This window comes from Oncorhynchus mykiss, chromosome 11, assembly GCF_013265735.2.
Source record: "Oncorhynchus mykiss isolate Arlee chromosome 11, USDA_OmykA_1.1, whole genome shotgun sequence".
NCBI lineage: Eukaryota > Metazoa > Chordata > Actinopteri > Salmoniformes > Salmonidae > Oncorhynchus > Oncorhynchus mykiss.
Window position 1 is genome coordinate 75,704,512 of NC_048575.1, and position 24,574 is coordinate 75,729,085.

General features: G+C 43.2%; 1 protein-coding gene across 2 annotated transcripts in view; it reads right to left on the minus strand.

Moving 5' to 3' along the window:
* Positions 1 to 24,574, minus strand: part of LOC110536394 (kremen protein 1) — a 108,901-nt gene that overhangs the window by 28,930 nt on the left and 55,397 nt on the right. For both annotated transcript variants that reach the window (XM_036936354.1, XM_036936353.1), the window contains exon 3: positions 18,603 to 18,694. In XM_036936354.1, the coding sequence (XP_036792249.1) occupies positions 18,603 to 18,694 (92 nt within the window). The remainder of the gene's footprint in view (positions 1 to 18,602; positions 18,695 to 24,574) is intronic.

The window sequence follows — 24,574 nt, forward strand, 5'->3', positions numbered from 1 at the left end:
CTGTGAATGCGACAGGAATAAGCTTAGACCTTCTGCCGTTTCCCCAAGATGTCGGCAGCATTGTGACGCATTTGTAGGCATATCATTGGAAGATTGACCATAAGAGACTACATTTTCCAAGTGTCCGCCTGGTGTCCTGCGTCGAAATTGGTGCGCAAAGCCAGCTGCAAGTTTTTTTCCATTTGATTGAGAGGAGAAACCATGCTTCCACGAACGATATATCATCGAAGAGATATGTGAAAAACACCTTGAGGCTTGATTCTAAACCACGTTTGCCATGTTTTCAGTCGATATTATGGAGTTAATTTGGAAAAAAGTTCGCGTTTTGAGGACTGAATTTTCTGGGTTTTTTTGTAGCCAAATGTGATGTACAAAACGGAGCTATTTCTAATACACAAAGAATCTTTTTGGAAAAAACTGAGCATTTGCTATCTAACTGAGAGTCTCCTCATTGAAAACATCCGAAGTTCTTCAAAGGTAAATTATTTTATTTTAAGGATTTTATGTTTTTGTTGAAATGTTGCGTGCTGGATGCTAACGCTAATGCTAACGCTAAATGCTACGCTAGCTAGCTACTTTTACACAAATGATTGTTTTCCTATGGTTGAGAAGCATATTTTGAAAATCTGAGATGACAGTGTTGTTTACAAAAGGCTAAGCTTGAGAGATGGCATATTTATTTCATTTCATTTGTGATTTTCATGAATAGTTAACGTTGCGTTATGGTAATGAGCTTGAGGCTGTAGTCACGATACCGGATCCGGGTTTGGGAGATCAGAGAGGTTAATACAGGTAACGAGTGGAGGACAGAGGAGCCTCTTAAGGAAGAAGTTACAGGTCTGTGAGAGCCAGAAATATTGCATGTTTGTAGGTGACCAAATACTTGGCACCTGTTTGAACTTGTTATCAGTATAAAAGACACCTGTCCACAACCTCAAACAGTCACACTCCAAACTCCACTATGGCCAAGACCAAAGAGCTGTCAAATGACACCAGAAACAAAATTGTAGACCTGCACCAGGTGACCTCTGTCATTGCCAACAAAGGGTATATAACAAAGTATAACAAAATAGTCTGTAAAACCCAGTTGTGTAAAGTACTTAAGTAAAAATACTTGAAAGTACTGCTTATGTAGTTTTTTAGGTATCTGTACTTTACTATTTATATTTTTGACAGCTTTTACTTTTACTTCTACATTCCTAAAGAAAATGAAATACTTTTTACTCCATACATTTTCCCTGACACCCAAAAGTACTCGCTACATTTTGAATGCTTAGCCGGACAGGAAAATTGCCTAATTCACACACTTAACAAGAGAACATCTTTGGTCATCCCTATTGCCTCTGATCTGGCGGATTCACTAAGCACATGCTTCGTTTCTAAATGATGTCTGAGTGTTGGAGTGTGCCCCTGGCTATCTGTAAATTAAAATAGAAGAAAATGATGCTGTATGGTATGCTTAATATAAGGAATTTGAAATTATTTATACTTTTACTTTTGATACATACAGTTGAAGTCAGAAGTTTACATACACTTAGGTTGGAGTCATTAAAACCTGTTTTTCAACCACTCCACAAATGTCTTGTTAACAAACTATAGTTTTGGCAAGTCGGTTAGAACATCTACTTTGTGCATGACACAAGTGATTTTTGTTTGTTTACAGACAGATTATTTCACTTATAATTCACTGTATCACAATTCCAGTGGGTCAGAAGTTATCATACACCAAGTTGACTGTGCCTTTAAACAACTTGGAAAATTCCAGAAAATGATGTCATGGCTTTAGAAGCTTCTGATAATTGACATAATTTGAGTCAATTGGAGGTGTACCTGTGGATGTATTTCAAGGCCTACCTTCAAACTCAGTGCCTCTTTGCTTGACATCATGGGAAAATCTAAAGAAATCAGCCGAGACCTCAGAATCATCCTTGGGAGCAATTTCCAAACGTCTTCAGGTACCACGTTCATCTGTACAAACAATAATACGCAAGTATAAACACTATGGGACTACACAGCCGTCATACTGCTCAGGAAGGAGACAAGTTCTGTCTCCTAGAGATGAACGTACTTTGGTGCGGAACAACAGCAAAGGACCTTGTGAAGATGCTGGAGGAAACAGTCAAATGAGTCCTATATCGACATAACCTAAAAGGCCGTTCAACAAGGAAGAAGCCACTGCTCAAAAACCACCATAAAAAAGCCAGACTACGGTTTGCAACTGCACATGTGGACAAAGATCGTACTTTTTGGAGAAATGTCCTCTGGTCTAATGAAACAAAATAGAACTGTTTGGCCATAATGACCATCGTTATGTTTGGAGGAAAAAGTGTGAGGCTTGCAAGTCGATGAACACCATCCCAACCGTGATGCACGGGTGTGGCAGCATCATGTTGTGGGGGTGCTTTGCTGCAGGAGGGAATGGTGCACTTCACAAAATAGATGGCATTATGAGGATGGAAAAGTATGTGGATATATTGAAGCAACATCTCAAGACATCAGTCAGGAAGTTAAAGCTTGCTCACAAACGGGTCTTCCAAATGGACAATGACCCCAAGCATTCTTCCAAAGTTGTGGCAAAATGACTTAAGGACAACAAAGTCAAGGTATTGGAGTGGCCATCACAAAGCCCTGACCTCAACCCTATAGAACATTTGTGGGCAGAACTGAAAATGTGTGTGTTGCGAGGGGCCTACAACGCTGACTAAGTTACACTAGCTCTGTCAGGAGGAATGGGCCAAAATTCACCCAACTTATTGTGGGAAGCTTGTGGAAGGCTACCCGAAACATTTGACCCAAGTTAAACAATTTAAAGGCAATGCTACCAAATACTTATTGAGTGTATGTAAACTTCTGACCCACTGGGAATGTGATGAAAGAAATAAAAGCTCTTCTCTTCTAAAATCTCTTCTATTATTCTGACATTTCACATTTTTTAAATAAAGTGGTGATCCTAACTGACCTAAGAGAGGGAATTTTTACTAAGATTAAATGTCAGGAATTGTGAAAAACTGAGTTTAATGCATTTGGCTCAGGTGTATGTAAACTTCCGACTTCAACTGTAAGTACATTTTAGCAATTACATTTACTTATGATACTTAAGTAGAGTTAAAACCAAATACTTCTCACAAATCCGACTGCCCAGCATGAACAGTTGGAGCTACCAACTAATATGTCACTAATATCGAAAGGGGAGACTCTCACGAGCATGAAGGTGTTGTTTTGCTCAGTGGGAGTCGTCTGAAGGTAACCCAGTACGGGCTGTAAATATGGCACAAAACGCATAGGGGGTCAAAAGTGCCACGAATAACGTAACCAAACATGGGTCGAAAAAAAATATTCCTGAGTTTTCTTATATCTCTCAGATATAGGACAGACACTTCAAAACCTCGTTGAATTTCCATTTACAAATGTGTTATTCAATGCATTTCTATGGGCTATAGAAGTGAAGAATTCAAATATTCATAAAATACCATTCTAAATGGCTAATCTTAAAACAATTCCACATGTTAGCTTAGTAGATAATGCGATCTAAAGGCTTAGACCCACCGGGGCCACTGAGTTGCCCAGGTCTCAGCCCCACAATGTTGAGGAGCCGGAACAATGGTCCCTGTGCTCTCCTGGGCATGTAATGCCTGGTCAGTTACTCACCACTGAGAGGAGATAAGCTGATAGGGCTTCACCGCTCCTGAACTGTTTAACTCTCCTGCTCCCCCAGGTATAGATCTAGCTTCCCCTCACCCAATCCTAACCTTAAGCATTAGTGTTGGGAAACTGACCCCAGATCAGAATCTAGGGGCAACTTCACCCTACACCAAGGTGGAGCAAGATGGCAACCTTTTTTGTTCACCTACCTTAGTTGTGCACTGATTATAAGTCGCTCTGGTTAAGAGCTAATGACTAAAATGTATGATAACATTGACCTGACCATGACCTGACCATGAGGTACAGTAGTCCAGGTCCAGGTCCATATTACAAGAAACCAACAGATCATATAACATCTCATCTCATAACCTTTTCCTTTTTGCCTAATAAAACTGGATATACAGTGTAATAATAAATCAGACAACAACGTCATAAAAACGTCAGACCGATTAGAAGTATTTTGATCAGTGAATAAGTGATCACACATTCAAGCTTCACTCTGTCTTCTCCAATCCATCACTGCTAATTCTTCAGGTTTTACTCTGTCTTCTCCAATCCATCACTGCTAATTCTTCAGGTTTTACTCTGTCTTCTCCAATCCATCACTGCTAATTCTTCAGGTTTTACTCTGTCTTCTCCAATCCATCACTGCTAATTCTTCAGGCTTCACTCTGTCTTCTCCAATCCATCACTGCTAACTCTTCAGGCTTCACTCTGTCTTCTTCTCCAATCCATCACTGCTAACTCTTCAGGCTTCACTCTGTCTTCTCCAATCCATCACTGCTAATTCTTCAGTGGCTGTCTTTACTTTGAACGTCAATGCACAGATAAACCATTTTGCATTAGGAAAATCCATCCAATCCATCACTGCTAATTCTTCAGGTTTTACTCTGTCTTCTCCAATCCATCACTGCTAATTCTTCAGGTTTTACTCTGTCTTCTCCAATCCATCACTGCTAACTCTTCAGGCTTCACTCTGTCTTCTCCAATCCATCACTGCTAACTCTTCAGGCTTCACTCTGTCTTCTTCTCCAATCCATCACTGCTAACTCTTCAGGCTTCACTCTGTCTTCTCCAATCCATCACTGCTAACTCTTCAGTGGCTGTCTTTACTTTGAACGTCAATGCACAGATAAACCATTTTGCATTAGGAAAAGCTGCTATGGTTGATGAATGTCTTTGTGTAGACCTGAAACGTCACTTTACATTCTTTAAACTTGATTTATAGTAAACATTATTTTTATAATGGAGAGAGTGAGTGTCACTCCTCATCTTCTAATGCAAATTTCAGGTGCAAGTGGAATTTGAAAAAAATATAAGTATTTTACTCCCTTTTTCGTGATATCCTATTGTGATCTTGGTGGTCTTGTGGTCTCATTGTTGCAACTCACTAACGGGCTCACTAGAGGCAAAGTCATGCATCCTCCAAAACGTGACCAACCAAACCGCGCTTCTTAACACCTGCCCGCTTAACTGCAACGATTTGTCAGAGGAAACACCATTCAAATGAGAACTGAAGTCAGCCTGCAGGCGGCCGGCCTGCCACAAGGGCACAATGAGTCAAGTAAAGCCCCCTAACGATGCTGGGACACTTGTGAGCTGCCCTATGGGACTCCTGGTCACGGCCAGTTGTGACACAGCCTGGGATCGAACCAGGGTCTGTAGTGACGCCTTAAGCACTACGATGCAGTGCCTTAGACCGTTGCGCCACTCGGTATGCCCCAAACAGGCTTTTTAAAGTTTTAATCAATCACAAATAACACCCTTGCCTTTGAAATATTGTTATTTAATAGTCATTTAGCAGAGTCTTATCCAGAGAGGCTTAGAGGACCAATTAAAGGTTAAGCTCAAGGGCACATCGACAGATTCTTCACATAGTCAGCTCTTCTAAACAGTGACCTTTTTGTTACTTGCCCAACGCTCTTAACCACTAGGGTACCTGACGCCCGTCTGCTTGATGAAGGTCTCTATATAGACAGAAACAACGCTGTATGTTTTACAACTTGATTTTATTACAACATACAGGAACTCAAGTCCTTCTGTTCACCTGACTTAGAATTCCTCACAATCAAATGTCGACCGCATTATCTACCAAGGGAATTCTCTTCGATTATAATCACAGACGTATATATTCACCCCCAAGCAGACACATCGATGGCCCTGAACAAACTTTATTTGACTCTATGTAAACTGGAAACCACATATCCTGAGGCTGCAAGACTCCCTAAATTCTATCAGCATATCGATTGCACAACCAGGGCTGGTAAAACCTTGGATCATTGTTATTCTAACTTCCGCGATGCTTATAAGCCCCCCCCCCCCCCCCCCCCCCGCCCTCATTTCGGAAAAGCTGACCACGACTCCATTTTGTTGCTTCCAGCCTACAGACAAAGACTAAAACAAGAAGCTCCCGCGCTCAGGTCTGTTCAACGCTGGTCCGACCAATCTGATTCCACGCTTCAAGACTGCTTCGATCAGGCAGTCTTGACTGCAGGGTCTACAGTCTCTACAGTCAATCACAGATTACAAAAAGAAAACCAGCCCCGTCGCGGACCAGGATGTCTTGCTCCCAGACAGACTAAATAAATGTTTTGCCCGCTTTGAGGACAATACAGTGCCACTGACACGGCCCACTACCAAAACCTGCAGACTCTCCTTTACTGCAGCCAACGTGAGTAAAACATTTAAATGTGTTAACCCTCGCAAGGCTGCAGGCCCAGACGGCATCCCCAGCCACGTCCTCAGAGCATGCGCAGACCAGCTGGCTGGTGTGTTTACGGACATATTCAATCCTTATCCCAGTCTGCTGTTCCCACATGCTTCAAGAGGGCCACCATTGTTCCTGTTCCCAAGAAAGCTAAGGTAACTGAGCTAAACGACTACAGCCCCGTAGCACTCACTTCCGTCATCATGAAGTGCTTTGAGAGACTAGTCAAGGACCATATCACCTCCACGCTACCTGACACCCTAAACCCACTCCAATTTGCTTACCGACCCATTAGGTCCACAGACGACTCAATCGCAACCACACTGCACACTGCCCTAACCCATCTGGACAAGAGGAATACCTATGTGAGAATGCTGTTCATCGAATACAGCTCAGCATTTAACACCATAGTGCCCTCCAAACTCGTCATCAAGCTCGAGACCCTGGGTACTGGACTTCCTGACGGGCCGCCCCAGGTGGTGAGGGTAGGTAACAAAATCTCCACCCCGCTGATCCTCAGCACTGGGGCGACACTACAGTGGTAGGCTTGATTACCAACAACGACGAGACGGACTACAGGGAGGAGGTGAGGGCCCTCGGAGTGTGGTGTCAGGAAAATAACCTCACACTCAACTTCAACAAAACAAATGAGATGATCGTGGACTTCAGGAAAGAGCAGAGGGAGCACCCCCCTATCCACATTGACGGGACAGTAGTGGAGAGGGTAGTAGGTTTTAAGTTCCTCGGCGTACACATCACAGACAAACTGAATTGGTCCACCCACACAGACAGCGTTGTGAAGAAGGCGCAGTAGCGCCACTTCAACCTCAGGAGGCTGAACTTGTCACCAAAAGCACTCACAAACTTCTACAGATGCACAATCGAGAGGATCCTGTTGGGCTGTATCACCGCCTGGTACGGCAACTGCTCTGCCCACAACCGTAAGGCTCTCCAGAGGGTAGTGAGGTCTGCACAATGCATCACCGGGGGCAAACTATCTGCACTCCAGGACACCTACACCACCTGATGTCACAGGAAGGCCATAAAGATCATCAAGGACAACAACCACCCGAGCCACTGCCTGTTCACCCAGCTATCATCCAGAAGGCGAGGTCAGTACAGGTGCATCAAAGCATGGACCGAGAGACTGAAAAACAGCTTCTATCTCAAGGCCATCAGACTGTTAAACAGCCACCACTAACATTGAGTGGCTGCTGCCAACATACTGACTCAACTCCAGCCACCTTAATAATGGAAATTTATGGAAATTTATGTAAAAAATGTATCACTAGCCACTTTAAACAATGCCACTTAATATAATGTTTACATACCCTACATTACTCATCTCATATGAATATACTGTACTCTATATCATCTACTGCATCTTTATGTAATACATGTATTACTAGCCACTGTAAACTATGCCACTTTGTTTACATACCCTACATTACTCATCTCATATGTATATACTGTACTCGATACCATCTACTGCATCTTGCCTATGCCGTTCTGTACCATCACTCATTAATATATCTTTATGTACATATTCTTTATCCCTTTACACTTGTGTGTATAAGGTAGTAGTTATGGAATTGTTAGGTTAGATTACTCGTTGGTTATTACGACATTGTCGGAACTAGAAGCACAAGCATTTTGCTACACTCGCATTAACATCTGCTAACCTTGTGTATGTGACAAATACAATTTGATTTGATTTGATTTCATAAACTAGATTATTTTAATGGAGCGAGAATGTTGCACCTCTCCTTCCCATGTTCCGGTGCAACAGGCAGCTTTCCCTTTAGGCTTTCTCCCTGTCCTACCCTATCAATCAAAACAACACCCTTGGGACTACCTGGCTTTGATAGAGAACCAAAATGAATATATTAGCATCAGTAGAGGCTGCTGAGGGGAGGACGGCTCATAACAACGGAGCGAGTGTGTGTGTGTGTGTGTTTCTGTGTGTGTTTCTGTATGTGTGTGTGTGTGTGTGTGTCAGAGAAGTCTCCAGGACTGCAGTGTGTGTGTGTCAGATCAAATCGTATTTGTCACAGGTTTATGCTAACAGTGAAATACTTACTTACGGTTCCTTTTCAACCAATGCAGAGTTCAAGATAAAAATGTAATATAAAAATAGTGACACAAGGAATAATGAAAAACAATAATGAGTAAAAAATAACATATATAAAGGGAATACCAGTCAGGGCCTAAAATTAACACCTGCCAAATGCTGGTCGATTTTGGCATTGGCCGGTAAGATCTATTTCACCAGCCACGTTGGCGAGGGGGTCAAGGTTCGACAGTGTGAGCATTTTGCTCACATTTCTGAATAAAAAGTATCACATTTATAGTAAAATAAATGCTGCAGTAGCTGTTGTCATTTTTTTCCGCCGTTGTGTGTCATAGCTGGTAAATGAATCGCACAAAGTCAAAGAACTCTGAATCCTATATAGCCTATTCCACCTCGTGCTGCAACACTGCCTGGCTGGGGAATGTGTGCACGAGAAGAGCTGAGTGAAAGTTAGAATTTTATAAGTGCTGCGTACAGGCATAAGAGGTGGCCTTGTTTACGTTTCAGGTAATGAAAGTCTACTGAAGTGAGACTTTGTCCTTGTTTTTGTTTATATTGTTTTGTCCATAAGCTAGGTTGTTTTTCTATATTTGAGTTTCAACTGCCAGAGAAGAGAAGAGAATGCTTCTACTAGTCAGACTCAATCTCACAGGCACAAACACGACTAGTCACATTACCATGGTAACCTCCCGCCCCTTAAAGAGACAGGTGAAAATGTTTTTCTCATCTGTAATATTTTGGTTGAAAGACTCAGGTCACAAAAATTATATATAAAAAAAAAGTAACCATTATTTAATAACTAGGCAAGTCAGTTAAAAACAAATTATTATGTACAATGACGGCTACCCCGGCCAAACCCGGACATTGCTGGGCCAATTGTGTGCCGCCCAATCACAGATGTGATGCAGCCTGAATTTGAACCGGGGATGGCAGTGCCTTAGATCGCTGCGCCACTCGGAAGCCCTAAAACAATATACCACATTACTAAAACACCGAACAGAAATGTAAATGCAACATGTAAAGTGCTGGTCCCATGTTTCATGAGTTGAAATAAAAGATCCCAGAAATGTTCCATTCGTAACAAAAACTTGAATTCTCTCAAATGTTTTGCACAAATGTGATTACATCCCTGTTAATGAGAAGTTCTGCTCTGCCAAGATATTCCATCAACCTGACAGGTGTGGCATATCACGAAGCTGATTAAACAGCATGATCATTACATAGGTGCACCGTGTGCTGGGGACAATAAAAGACCACTCTAAAATGGGCAGTTTTGTCACACAACACAATGCCGCAGAAGTCTCAAGGGAGCATGCAATTGACATGTTGACTGCCGGAATGTCCACCAGAGCTGTTGCCAAAGAATTGAATGTTAATTTTGGCAGTATGTCCAACCGGCCTCACAGTACGTCCAACCGGCCTCACAGTACGTCCAACCGGCCTCACAGTACGTCCAACCGGCCTCACAGTATGTCCAACCGGCCTCACAGTACGTCCAACCGGCCTCACAGTACGTCCAACCGGCCTCACAGTATGTCCAACCGGCCTCACAGTATGTCCAACCGGCCTCACAGTATGTCCAACCGGCCTCACAACCGCAGACCATGTGTATGTCGTCGTGTTGGCGAGCGGTTTGCTGATGTCAACGTTTGGAACAGAGTGCCACATGGTGGCGGTGGGGTTATGGTATGGGCAGGCATAAGCTACGGACAATTAACAAATAGCATTTTATCGATGGCAGTTTGAATGCACAGAGATACTGTGACGAGATCCTGAGGCCCATTGTCATGCCATTCATCCGCCGCCATCATCTCATGTTTCAACAAGATAATGCACTGCCTCATGTCACAAGGATCTGTACACAATTCCTAGAAGCTGAAAATGTCCCAGTTCCTCCATGGCCTGCATAGTCACCAGACATGTCACCCATTGAGCACGTTTGGGATGCTCTGGATTGACGAGTATGACAGCGTGTTCCAGTTCCTGCCAATATCCAGCAACTTCACACAGCCATTGAAGAGGAGTGGAACAACATTCCACAAGCCAAATCAACAGCCCGATCAACTCTATGCGAAGGACATGTGTTAGGTTGCATGAGGCAAAGGTGGTCACACCAGATACTGACTGGTTTTAGGATCCATGCCCATACCTTTTTTTTTAAGGTATCTGTGACCAACAGGTGCATATCTGTATTCCCAGTCATGTGCAATCCATAGATTATGTATTTATTTCAATTGACTGACTTCCTTATATGAACAAGCTATTCATCAGTCTTGTTTAGCAGTCTTATGGCTTGGGGATAGAAGCTGGTCCTGTTGGTTCCAGACTTGCCATACGGTAGCAGAGAGAACAGTCTACGGCTTGGGTGGCTGGAGTCATTAGAACATTTTTGGGGCCTTTTCTCTGACCCCGCCTAGTATAGAGGTCCTGGATGGCAGGGAGCTTGGCCCTACTGATATGCTGGGCCGTACCCACCACCCACTGTAGCGCCTTGCGGTCAGGTGCCGAACAAAGCAGTGATGAAGCCAGTCAAGATTCTCTCAATGGTGCAGCTTTAGAACTTGATGAGGAAGTCAAATCTTCTCAGCCTCCTGAGGAGGAAAAAGGCGGCGTTGTGCCCTCTTCAGAACTGTGTGGGTGTGTGTTGACCATGTTAATTCCTTAGCGATGTGGACACCGAGGAACTTCAAGCTCTCGACCCAGTCCACTACAGCCCCGTCGATGTGGATGAGGGCGAGCTAGACCCTCCGTTTCCTGTAGTCCACAATCAGTTCCTTTGTCTTGCTGACATTGAGATGGCCCCATGGCCCCTATACTACACAGCGAGGACAAGGAAATAATTTGCTGTTTGTAGTAATTGTATTAAAAACAAGTGAAATCACAAATAAAAAGAGGTCTGGACCATTCTATAACATTACATTTACATAACAAAATAGAGACTTTGTTGTAAAAAATAAAACTTCTCCTTTAAGTTGGATAAAAGTGTCTGCTAAATGACATTTTTGTTGTTGTTGTTTTAACAGGGTGTGCCCGCTGCCTCACCAGGATGACGTGATGACCCTGGATGACAGGGTACAGCGTTGAAACTGACCTGACCAACCCTGGTGGGTACAGACAGAGCCTCAGTGAACGGCCACAATGCCACACCAAACAGAAAAAACAACATGCAGACCAACCAAAACAGACAAAAACACAGACAAAACAGACAGACAGACAGGCAGACATACAGGCAGACAGGAGGGTAGACAGGAAGGCAGACACGGAGACAGGCAGGGAGGCAGACAGACAGGCAGCCAAGTAAACAGGAGGGTAGACAGGGAAGCAAACAGGGAGACAGGCATCGAGGCAGGGAGACAGACAGGCATATGCCTCGCTCTGAGCTCTTTTCTTCTCTCAATTTCCCCTCTATTCAGAAATACAGTGTGTCTATCTCTATCTATAATGCCAATGCAGAAATAGAGCTGCATTCGATATGGGCGAAGCTCACAGCAAACAGGAGAAGTTGGACACACACACACACGGCACAAGGATAGGTTACTCGGCAGGCGGGCTGCACCGATCCAGACTGGAAGACAGCAGACAAAAACAGGCAGGCAGAAAGGCAGGGGGGAGCAGGCCTATGGTGGCAGTATCCCATCTGCCTGCAACAAAGGCTGGCCTCAATTCACATGAGATAAGGAATCAGCTTAGTGCTTAATCCAGCCAGGGGAATGGGTAGATAGAGGGGTGTGGGTCGGTCTGCCCCCCTCTGACACAACCAGCAAGGGGAATGGATGGATGGATGGGTGGGGGGTCGGCCTTACCCACTCTGACACAAAGGTGGGGATGTGTCTGGTCGAGACATTCATGGATAACTAGACACTTGTGTGAAATAGGTCAGTCGAAAGAGAGAGAGCGAGAGCGAGAGCAAGAGAGCGAGAGCGAGAGCGAGAGAGCGAGAGAGCGAGAGAGCGAGAGAGAGAGAGAGAGCGAGAGAGCGAGAGAGCGAGAGAGAGAGAGAGAGAGAGAGCGAGACACAAACCAAAGCTGTCGTTTCAGCAGGCCACGCATTGTTGGATGGGTTAATGGGTCCTTTAGCCCTTTGGCTTCCAGAGTGAGAAGTTTCAGGAGTGGGCTTGAGTCCTTTAGCTTCAGTAACACAGAGGAGTAGGAACCCCATACAGCCTCCAGGGCTCGTATTCAAAAAGCGTCTGAGAATAGGAGTGCTGGTCAAGGATCAGTTAAGACATTAGACTACAATAAATAAGTGTATATGGACAGGAGGTACCTGATCCTAGATCAGCACTCCTACTCTGAGACACTTTAGGAATGAAGCCTATCTACGTAGTTGCTACAGGGACATACAGTAAAGTATTGTATGATAATGAAGGGGAAAGGAACTCTGCAGCATGCACCAGGCCTAAATAAGTACTGGGCTTGTTTTTAGATGTTTTCAATACTATTGTGAATAATCATGCTCTCTTCAAAAAATGTAGGGTTAAAGGTAGATCAAATGCCTGGTACACTCCGGAATTATCAAATCAAATCAAGTTTATTTGTCACGTGCGCCGAATACAACAGGTGAAATGCTTACAGTGAAATGCTTACAGTGAAATGCTTACTTACTTACTTACAATCAGAAGTAATTCATAAAAGAGATGATGCTTGGGTCAAGCATTATGTAAACGCTCTTTCAGATTGTAATGGGAACCCGGTTAAATTCTGGAAAACTGTAAAATCCCTGCACCGGGGCCTCCCACTCCTTTTTCTATTCTGGTTAGGGCCAGTTTGCGCTGTTCTGTGAAGGGAGTAGGACAGCGTTGTATCAGATCTTCAGTTTCTTGGCAATTTCTCGCATAGAATAGCCTTCATTTCTCAGAACAAGAATAGACTGATGGCTTACGGAAGAAATTCTTTGTTTTTGGCAATTTTGAGCCTGCAATCGAACCCACAAATGCTGATTCTGCAGATACTGAACTAGTCTAAAGAAGGCCAGTTTTATTACTTATTTAATCAGTGCAACAGTTTTCATCTGTGCTAACATAAATGCAAACAGGTTTTGTCATCATCAATTAGCCTTTTAAAATTATCAACTTGGATTAGCTAACACAACATGCCATTGGAACGCAGGAGTGAGTGTTGCTGATAATGGGCCTCTGTACGCCTATGTAGATATTCCATAAACAATCAGCCGTTTCCAGCTACAATAGTCATTCACAACATTAACAATGTCTACACTGTATTTCTGATCAATTTGATGTTATTTTAATGGGCAAAAAATGAGCTTTTCTCTCAAAAAAAAGGACATTTCTAAGTGACCCCAAACCTCTGAACGGTATTGTAGGTAAATCTGCTTTAAGTTTTAATGCACAATATTGCTGGAACTAAATCAAAATTAATTTCATCTTGATGAACTGGTGTCAAGGAAGTCAGATGCAGGAGAGCAGAACTAGGTAGTAGCCGGAGCAGTTTAATCCAAAAACCAACGGCATAAAAATACAACAGAATATGGTTACAAAAACCCGACGCCCACCAGTAACATGTGCACAAGCACTTACAACAAACATTTCCACACAAAGACATGGGGGTAAAAGAGGGTTAAATACACAACACTTAATGAGGGAAATGGAAACCAGGTGTGTGTGAAAACAAGACAAAACAAATGGAAAATGAAAAGTGGATCAACGATGGCTAGAAGACCGGTGACGCCAACCGCCAACGCCGCGCGAACAAGGAGAGAAAACAACTTCGGTGGAAGTCATGGCATCTGGTGCCGTTTGGGCAATTAAAAGCATTGACTGTGGACCTGACCCTAACCCTAACCCTAACCCTATTTGTAGAGGAATTTAATTTGTGATGTTTAATTTGTGCTTCCCATTACTGTGTTTTTGTATTTTAAGGTGTACTTATATATATATACACAGTGGGGAGAACAAGTATTTGATACACTGCCGATTTAGCAGGTTTTCCTACTTACAAAGCATGTAGAGGTCTGTCATTTTTATCACAGGTACACTTCAACTGTGAGAGAATCCAGAAAATCACATTGTATGATTTTTAAGTAATTCATTTGCATTTTATTGCATGACATAAGTATTTGATACATCAGAAAAGCAGAACTTAATATTTGTTTACAATTACAGAGATCATACGTTTCCTGTAGCTCTTGACCAGGTTTGCACACACTGCAGCAGGGATTTTGGCCCACTCCTACATACAGACCTTCTCCAGATCCTTCAGGTTTCGGGGCTGTCGCTGGGCAATACGGACTTTCAGCTCCCTCCAAAGATTTTCTATTGGGTTCAGGTCTGGAGACTGGCTAGGCCACTCCAGGACCTTGAGATGCTTCTTATGGAGCCACACCTAGTTGCCCTGGCTGTGTGTTTCGGGTTGTTGTCATGCTGGAAGACCCAGCCATGACCCATCTTCAATGCTCTATCTGAGAGAAGGAGGTTGTTGGCCAAGATCTCGCGATACATGGCCCCATCCATCCTCCCCTCAATACGGTGCAGTCGTCCTATCCCCTTTGCAGAAAAGCATCCCCAAAGAACGATGTTTCCACCTCCATGCTTCACGGTTGGGATGGTATTCTTGGGGTTGTACTCATCCTTCTTCCTCCAAACACGGCGAGTGGAGTTTAGACCAAAAAGCTCTATCCTCCTCTGGATCATCCAGATGGTCATTGGCAAACTTCAGACGGGCCTGGACATGCGCTGGCTTGAGCAGGGGGACCTTGCGTGCGCTGCAGGATTTTAATCCATGACGGCGTAGTGTGTTACTAATGGTTTTCTTTGAGACTGTGGTCCCAGCTCTCTTCAGGTCATTGATCAGGTCCTGCCGTGTAGTTCTGGGCTGATCCCTCACCTTCCTCATGATCATTGATGCCCCACGAGGTGAGATCTTGCATGGAGCCCCAGACCGAGGGTGATTGACCGTCATCTTGAACTTCTTCCATTTTCTAATAATTGAGCCAACAGTTGTTGCCTTCTCACCAAGCTGCTTGCCTATTGTCCTGTAGCCCATCCCAGCCTTGTGCAGGTCTACAATGGCCATTGTGGAGAGGTTGGCGTCTGTTTGATTGAGTGTGTGGACAGGTGTCTTTTATAGAGGTAACGAGTTCAAACAGGTGCAGTTAATACAGGTAATGAGTGGAGAACATGAGGGCTTCTTAAAGAAAAACTAACAAGTCTGTGAGAGCCGGAATTCTTACTGATTGGTAGGTGATCAAATACTTATGTCATGCAATAAAATGCAAATTAATTACTTAAAAATCATACAGTGTGATTTTCTGGATTTTTGTTTTAGATTCCGTCTCTCACAGTTGAAGTGTACCTATGCTAAAATTACAGATCACTGCATGCTTTGTAAGTAGGAAAACCTGCAAAATCGGCAGTGTATCAACTACTTGTTCTCCCACTGTATACACACAGTTGATGTCGGAGGTTTACATACACCTTAGCCAAATACATTTAAACTCAGTTTTTCACAATTCCTGACATTTAATCCTAGTAAAAATTCCCTGTCTTAGGTCATTTAGGATCACCACTTTATTTTAAGAATGTGAAATGTCAGAATAATAGAGGAGAGAATTATTTATTTCAGCTTTTATTTCTTTCATCACATTCCCAGTGGGTCAGAAGTTTACATACACTGAATTAGTATTTGGTAGCATTGCCTTTAAATTGTTTAACTTGGGTCAAATGTTTCGGGTAGCCTTCCACAAGCTTTTCACAATAAGTTGGGTGAATTTTGGCCCATTCCTCCTGGCAGAGCTGGTTTGTAGGCCTCCTTGCTAGCACACGCTTTTTCAGTTCTGCCCACAAGTTTTCAAAAGCTTTTTCAATAGCAAATCTCCAATACCTTGACTTCGTTGTCCTTAAGCCATTTTGCCATAACTTTGGAAGTATGCTAGGGGTCATTGTCCATTTGGAAGACCCATTTGCTACCAAGCTTTAACTTCCTGACTGATGTCTTAAGTTGTTGCTTCAATATATCCACATAATTTTCTCTCCTCATGTTGCCATCTATTTTGTGAAGTTTATCAGTCACTCCTAAAGCAAAGCACCCCCACAACATGATGCTGCCACCCCAATATTCACAGTTGGGATGGTGTTCTTCGGCTTGCAAGCCTCCTTTTCCCTCCAAACATAACGATGGTCATTATGGCCAAACTGTTCTATTTTTGTTTCATCAGACCAGAGGACATTTCTCCAAAAAGTACGATCTTTGTCCCCATGTGCAGTTGCAAACCTTAGTCTGGCTTTCTATGGCGGTTTTGGAGCAGCGGCTTCTTCCTTGCTGAGCGGCCTTTCAGGTTATGTCGATATAGGACTTGTTTTATTGTGGATATAGACACTTTTGTACCTGTTTCCTCCAGCATCTTCACAAGGTCCTTTGCTGTTGTTCTGAGATTGATTTGCACTTTTTGCACCAAGGTACGTTCATCTCTAGGAGACTGAACGCGTTTCCTTCCTGAGCGGTATGATGACTGTGTGGTCCCATGGTGTTTATACTTGCGTACTATTGTTTGTACAGATGAAAGTGGTACCTTCAGGTGTTTGGAAATTGCTCCCAAGGATGACCAGACTTGTGGTCTACATGTTTTTTTTCTGAGGTCTTGGCTGATTTCTTTAGATTTTCCCATGATGTCAAGCAAAGAGGCACTGAGTTTGAAGGTAGGCCTTGAAATACATCCACAGGTACACCTCCAATTGACTCAAATGATGTCAATTAGCCTAACAGAAGCTTCTAAAGCCATGACATAATTTTCTGGAATTTTCCAAGCTGTTTAAAGGCACAGTCAACTTAGTGTATGTAAAATGCTGACCCACTGGAATTGTGATACAGTGAATTATAAATGAAATAATCTGTCTGCAAACAACTTTTGGAAAAATTACTTGTGTCATGCACGAAGTAGATGTCCTAACCGACTTGCCAAAACTGTAGTTCGTTAACAAGAAATGTGTGGAGTGGTTGAAAAACTCGTTTTAATGACTCCAACCTAAGTGTATGTAAACTTCTGACTTCAACTGTATATACACTACCGGTCAAAAGGTTTAGAACACCTACTCATTCAAGGATTTCTCTTAATTTTTTACATTTTCTACATTGTAGAATAATAGTGAACACATCAAAACTATGAAATAACACATGGAATAATTTAGTAACCAAAAAAGTGTTAAACAAATCCAAATATATTTGAGATTTGAGATTCTTCAAATAGCCACCCTTTGCCTTGATGACAGCTTTGCGCACTCTTGGCATTAAAAAAAAAGTGTGCCTTGTTAAAAGTTCATTTGTGGAATTTCTTTCCTTCTTAATGTGTTTAAGCCAATCAGTTGTGTTGTAACAAGGTAGGGGTGGTATACAGAATATAGCCCTATTTGGTAAAAGACCAAGTCCATATTATGGCAAGAGAAATTACAGTCTGTCATTACTTTAAGACATGAAGGTCAGTCAAAATGGAACTTTTCATGAACTTTAAAAGTTTCTTCAAGTGCAGTCGCAAACACTATCAAGCACTATGATGAAACTGGCTCTCATGAGGACTGCATAAGAGCCAGTAGAGAACATACCAGTAGAGAACATGCCAGTAGAAAACATACCAGTAGAGAACATACCAGTAGAGAACATGTATGCCAGTAGAGAACATGCCAGTAGAGAACATACCAGTAGAGAACATGTATGCCAGTAGAGAACATACCAGTAGAGAACATGCCAGTAGAGAACATGCCAGTAGAGAACATGCCAATAGAGAACATGCCAGTAGAGAACATGCCAGTAGAGAACATGTATGCCAGTAGAGAACAAGCACAGAGGCAATAACACAACACACTGACTGCTGTACTGAGCTCTGCTGAGCTGAATGAGTGGCAGCTAATTACAGAAATGTAAAAACACAGTGCGACTGACTGACAGTTCACATGGAACAGGCATGCCCGGACACTGCAGAGCCGAATAAAGAGACATTCTTCAGGATGATAATAGTTCAGTGAAACGCTTCTGCAGATGACCTATAAACCTTTTCATAACGATCTGACACGCAGAGCGACTGACAGAGCCACCGACTGGGAGACGAACAGGGCCTCTGGGCTTTCAGGTCAGCCAGGGTGTAACACAGGAACACAGGGCGTTGACGACATGACTGTGATGCACACGCAAGAACGCACACACACACACACACACACACATACATTCTCTTACTCTGACAGGTGGGTATGTCGCAGTATCTCCAGTAGATTCCGTCTTCATGGTCAGCGATGTAACACCACGGCTGGACATCACCATCAGGGTTCCTGGAGAGGAGTGTGGGAGGCAGGGAGGGAGGGAAAATGGGGAAGAAAACAAACATAAAAATAGGTTATGTAGCAAAAACGGGAGACTTAATATTAAATACAATTACAGAAGAATGCCTGCTGTGCGGAGATTTATTTCTGAATTTGTTATTGTTTGTGGTGCCAATCATCTCCCTACCGCAGCAGCCTGCTTCAGTTGGTATTTTACCCTGTGTTCTGGCCCTCAGAACTGACTATGCATTTCCAGTAGAAACCAGTGTAGACAGAAGGCTCTCAGACAGACAGACAGAGAGACAGAGAGGGACAGACAGACAGATAGAGGAACACGGGGTCTTTGTTTAGGTTGAAGCAGTGAGACATAGACCTGTCCTGGGGAGCACAGAGAGAGCAGGGCCTTTTGTCTGAAGGGGTCACAGATCTTTGAACTTCCACACTTCCCTTTTAACCACACTTCCCTTTTAATGAGGCAACCATAAGAACATCCCAGGTCAATGGAGGAGCACTACTGTTGTCCTTTTCTAACTCGGACTGTAATTGCCTGAGACATTTTCCCCCGGGCCTCAGCTATCCCGTTACAGCACTATTGTGGGGCGAATTCTGAAGGGCGTTTCCATTCCTTTTTTCTTCTGCTATCAAAAACACTTCCCAGGGTCTCTTCCTCTCCTGTCACAGCACAGAAGGAAGGTTATTGAGTGGGGAACAGAGGAAACTTTAACCTAGGGATGAAATCGAGCTACCGTAACTGTTAGCATTAGGGTCTTTTTTTTGTCCTCCGTTAGAAGAAAATGATCCCTCTCTTCCTCCTAACCATGGGCTCATCTCCCAAATGGCTCCCAAGAGCTACGGAGCGTTTTTTAAAGGAGAGAGGCCAGCGGAATACAGGTACTTGCTTATTGCGCAAGAGACAGAGGCAATAAGTTAGCGTATTATGCTTAACCCATCATTCATTAGCTACTGTACATACAAGGCTAATACTGAGGTAGGCTAGGGTATTTTGAACAGAATTATCTACATGTATTTTGTATGCAATATGAAGGAATTGATGGAGAGAGAACGACTGCTCGCTCATGCTCTGACTTAAAGCAACAATACTCGAGTCAGTCAAGGCTGTTTTAACACTCTGCAGCTGCAATAAAGAAGTACTGTATATTTACAACAACAAAAATATGGTGACTCCCGAAAGTCAGATGTGGGTGTATATATTAGACGAGCATTCGGTCATAGGCTATGCTGCAGGAAATGTAGGCCTATCTGTCACATGAAAAAAAGTTACCATGATGAGTTGATACTGTAGGTCAACATGCATTGTGGACTGTAGTCCATACCAAGATGGGCTGTCTGTCCCCACCATGAGCGTTGATGATTGATCATGCAGAGAGCAGAGAGAAGGCCGTAGAGAAGCCAGATTTCGTCAATGCATATCATTTCACAGTTCCATTCTACATCATGCTGTTGATATAAATCATTTATTGTAATTTACCGGTTTCTCGCAGTTATTTATCCCGGGAAAGGGGAGCGGTTTTTGGGCGGTAAATCTCAGTAACCGGGTTCCCGCCATTGAACTCTAGTACTGTACCATTCTCTAAATATGAACACCTGGAAGAAATCAGTACCATTCTCTAAATATTAACACCTGGAAGAAATCAGTACCATTCTCTAAATATGAACACCTGGAAGAAATCAGTACCATTCTCTAAATATTAACACCTGGAAGAAATCAGTACCATTCTCTAAATATGAACACCTGGAAGAAATCAGTACCATTCTCTAAATATGAACACCTGGAAGAAATCAGTACCATTCTCTAAATATGAACACCTGGAAGAAATCAGTACCATTCTCTAAATATGAACACCTGGAAGAAATCAGTACCATTCTCTAAATATTAACACCTGGAAGAAATCAGTACCATTCTCTAAATATGAACACCTGGAAGAAATCAGTACCATTCTCTAAATATGAACACCTGGAAGAAATCAGTACCATTCTCTAAATATGAACACCTGGAAGAAATCAGTACCATTCTCTAAATATGAACACCTGGAAGAAATCAGTACCATTCTCTAAATATGAACACCTGGAAGAAATCAGTACCATTCTCTTAATATGAACACCTGGAAGAAATCAGTACCATTCTCTAAATATGAACACCTGGAAGAAATCAGTACCATTCTCTAAATATGAACACCTGGAAGAAATCAGTACCATTCTCTAAATATGAACACCTGGAAGAAATCAGTACCATTCTCTAAATATGAACACCTGGAAGAAATCAGTACCATTCTCTAAATATGAACACCTGGAAGAAATCAGTACCATTCTCTAAATATGAACACCTGGAAGAAATCAGTACCATTCTCTAAATATGAACACCTGGAAGAAATCAGTACCATTCCCTCAGTTTGAACCCGTGGAAGAGCTACAGGGATAACTACAGGTAACTGCCAAAATAAAAGAAATGCTGACCAAATTCACATAGAAATGTGAGTTATAGATCTGTCATTCTCATTGAAAGCAAATCTAAGAAGCTGTAGATCTGTTCTATATGCTCTATTTCTATGATTCCCGTTCTTACGTTTCATTTTTGCGTCTTTTACTTTCGGTTTTGTACACCAGCTTAAAACAGCTGAAAATACTGAACAAAAATATAAACACAACATGCAACGATTTCAACGATTTTATTGAGTTACAGTTCATATAAGGAAATTAGTCAATTGAAATAAATAAATTAGGCAATCACATGACTGGGCAGGGGTGCAGCCATAGGTAGGTCTGGCAGGGCATAGGCCCACCCACTTGGGAGCCAGACATGTCGTAATTCGTGAGGTCCCTGGTAATTCCCAGCGCTAATTAGTAAAGAGAAAGTGGAGATGCTCCAACTACTCTGTTTTAGCTGTTTTTTCGCTAGCTGCTAGCCAGTGTGTGTTTTAGCTAGCTGCTAGCCAGTGTGTGTTTCAGCTAGCTGCTAGCAAGTGTGTGTTGCAGCTAGCTGCCTGCCGATGGGTGTTTTCGCTAACTGCTTGCCCGTGTATATTTCAGCTACCTGCTAAGCAAGTGTGTGTTTTAGCTATCTGCTAGCCAGTGTGTGTTTTAGCTATCTGCTAGCCAGTGTGTGTTTTCGATACCTGCTAGCAAGTGTGTGTTTCAGCTAGCTGTTCGACAGTGTGTGTTTCAGCTAGCTGCTCAACAGTGTGTGTTTCAGCTAGCTGCTAGCAAGTGTGTGTTTTTAGCTATCTGCTAGCAAGTGTGTGTTTTAGCTATCTGCTAGCCAGTGTGTGTTTTAGCTAGCTGCTTGCGTGTGTGTGTGTGTGTTTCAGCTAGCTGCTAGCCAGTGTGTTTCAGCTAGCTGCTAGCCAGTGTGTTTCAGCTAGCTGCTAGCCAGTGTGTTTTAGCTAGCTGCTAGCCAGTGTGTGTTTTAGCTACCTGCTCGCTAGTGTGTGTTTCAGCAAGCTGCTAGCCACTGTGTGTTTCAGCTAGCTGCTCGACAGTGTGTTTCAGCTAGCTGCTCGACAGTGTGTTTCAGCTAGCTGCTCGACAGTGTGTGTTTTAACTCAGCAGTGTGGCACGCTTTCATCTGAGAACAGAGAAAAACAGCTGTTCCCTGCTGGCTGATGTTCAACATACTTTTATAACCATTTTCCAAGTGCCCCTAATCATAAAAGGTATGATAAACTTTAACATCTCTGGCACGGTGTAGCCATAAAAAAGCACTGAATCGTCAACACAGAGGGGAGAAAACCTGCAGCAAAGAATAACACTGAGATGGGATAGAAATAACATTATTTTCTGTGCTATTAGCAAGCCACTAGCTTGCCTGCCCTTCAGACCAGGGTTCAAACACTATTTGAAATGATTTAAAATACTCTATCTGTGCTTGTTTGAGCTAGCCTATTGCAATTGAACCAATAAAGACAGTTCTAAAAGTTCAAACACAGCCCAACTTGTACTCTAGGCAGAATAGCCACACAATCCGATGCCACAGAGAAATATGAAAGCTGAAAAACCCCCTTGAAAAATGATTGTGTGTAAAACTGAAGCTGATGAGGGTTTGAGAGGCTTGTTGTTTGGGTTTTGAGGTCAGGAGAGGATCAGAGACTGACTGTCAATTTCCCTCGAGAGCAGAGGTCTCTTTAAGCCGACTAAAACATCTGTCATTTTAAATCAGAAGTGAATAGTCACTGGACTTTGCTCTATTGCTTATAACAAATACAATGATGCTGAAGCTGAGCCTGAGCAAGTTAAAGGGTATGTGGACATTCACCCTTCATGCTTTACCTCACACCACAGTTGATGTAGACCTGACAACAGTCAGGGAGATTCAATTACTATAAACATGAGGAGAACAACTCACCCTGACACCATGGCCATTACCAGCCTTGTAGGAGAAGGCTGTGGTCCTATAGGCTACTGTACCACTGAACACCTCAAACTTACACCCGGTCTGCATACTAATAGCTAGGAAGCGGCTGGTAAAACCAGCCAACCTCCCACTGAACCATCACACACCTTAACAACAGCTGTGCTTCAAACGGCACCATTTTCCCTATATGCTGCACTACTTTGGACATGGGGCCTGGTCAAATGTAGTGCACTATCTAGGGTGTCAGTTGGGGCACAACCATGGACTATTGGATCTAGTCCTCCTCTAACCTGTCGAGCAGCACAACACCAACTCAGGCACGGTCTTGCTTGAACAAGAGGTCCAATGGGACAACCTGACTAAACAAACCTGGATAAAAGTTGCTCTGGATAAGAGTGTCTGCTAAATGACCCCCCCCCCCCCCCCCAAAAAAAAAAAAATGAAATGGAGCTGTGTGTAAGCTACAGTATGTTTAAAACACCCCTTTAATTAGCTTTAATTGAAATGGAGCTGTGTGTAGGCTACAGTATGTTGAAAACACCCCTTTAATTAGCTTTAATTGAAATGGAGCTGTGTGTAGGCTACAGTATGTTGAAAACTCCCCTTTAATTAGCTTTAATTGAAATGGAGCTGTGTGTAGGCTACAGTATGTTGAAAACACCCCTTTAATTAGCTTTAATTGAAATGCACGTTATCAATAAAAGTGATAAATGTCTGCACCTGCAAACTGCGAGCCCTGTGCTGTAACAATATACTGCGGTATTCTGTGACAATATGTCAGTATTTGAAATGCGTTTGAGCACAGACTCTGTCAGGAAAGTCTCTCCGGAGAGACGTAAGCTTTGCTGTCCTTTTCTGGGATTCATTTGACACCCCATCTCTCCCTGTTTTCACTGGGCTGTTTTACGGTCATCTATAAAGATTAAATGTGAGGGCTTTTAGGGTGTTCTCCGCACACCGCCATGGAGCCACAGACCCCTTTCAACTAAATTAGTATGGGAAAAAGCCAACAATGGGATAGGAACACGGTTTACGATTCCCCTCTCGTTCCTCGTAAGTCGACCCCCATTCCACCTTGTTCTCATGGCCAAGTCTCCCCCACACACTCACACTCAGATACTCACTCACTCACTCACACACACACACACAAGCAAATACTTTGCTAACCCATCTAGTATATCGGATCTTTGCTGTGAAGCCTGAGTTAAAGTAATGACATGTAATGATTCCTGGCACTAGATTTGCACCTGTGCTCTGGTCTCAGCCTCACACTGGTCCCAGCCTCAGCCTTGCTCTGGTCCCAGCCTCAGGCTTGCTCTGGGCCCAGCTTCAGCCTTGCTCTGGTCTCAGCCTCAGCCTTGCTCTGGACTCAGCCTCAGCCTTGCTCTGGGCTCAGCCTCAGCCTTGCTCTGTGCCCAGTCTCACCCTTGCTCTGGGCCCAGCCTCAGTCTTGCTTTGAGCCCAGCCTCAGCCCTGCTCTTGTCTCAGCCTCGCACTGGTCCCAGCCTCAGCCTTGCTCT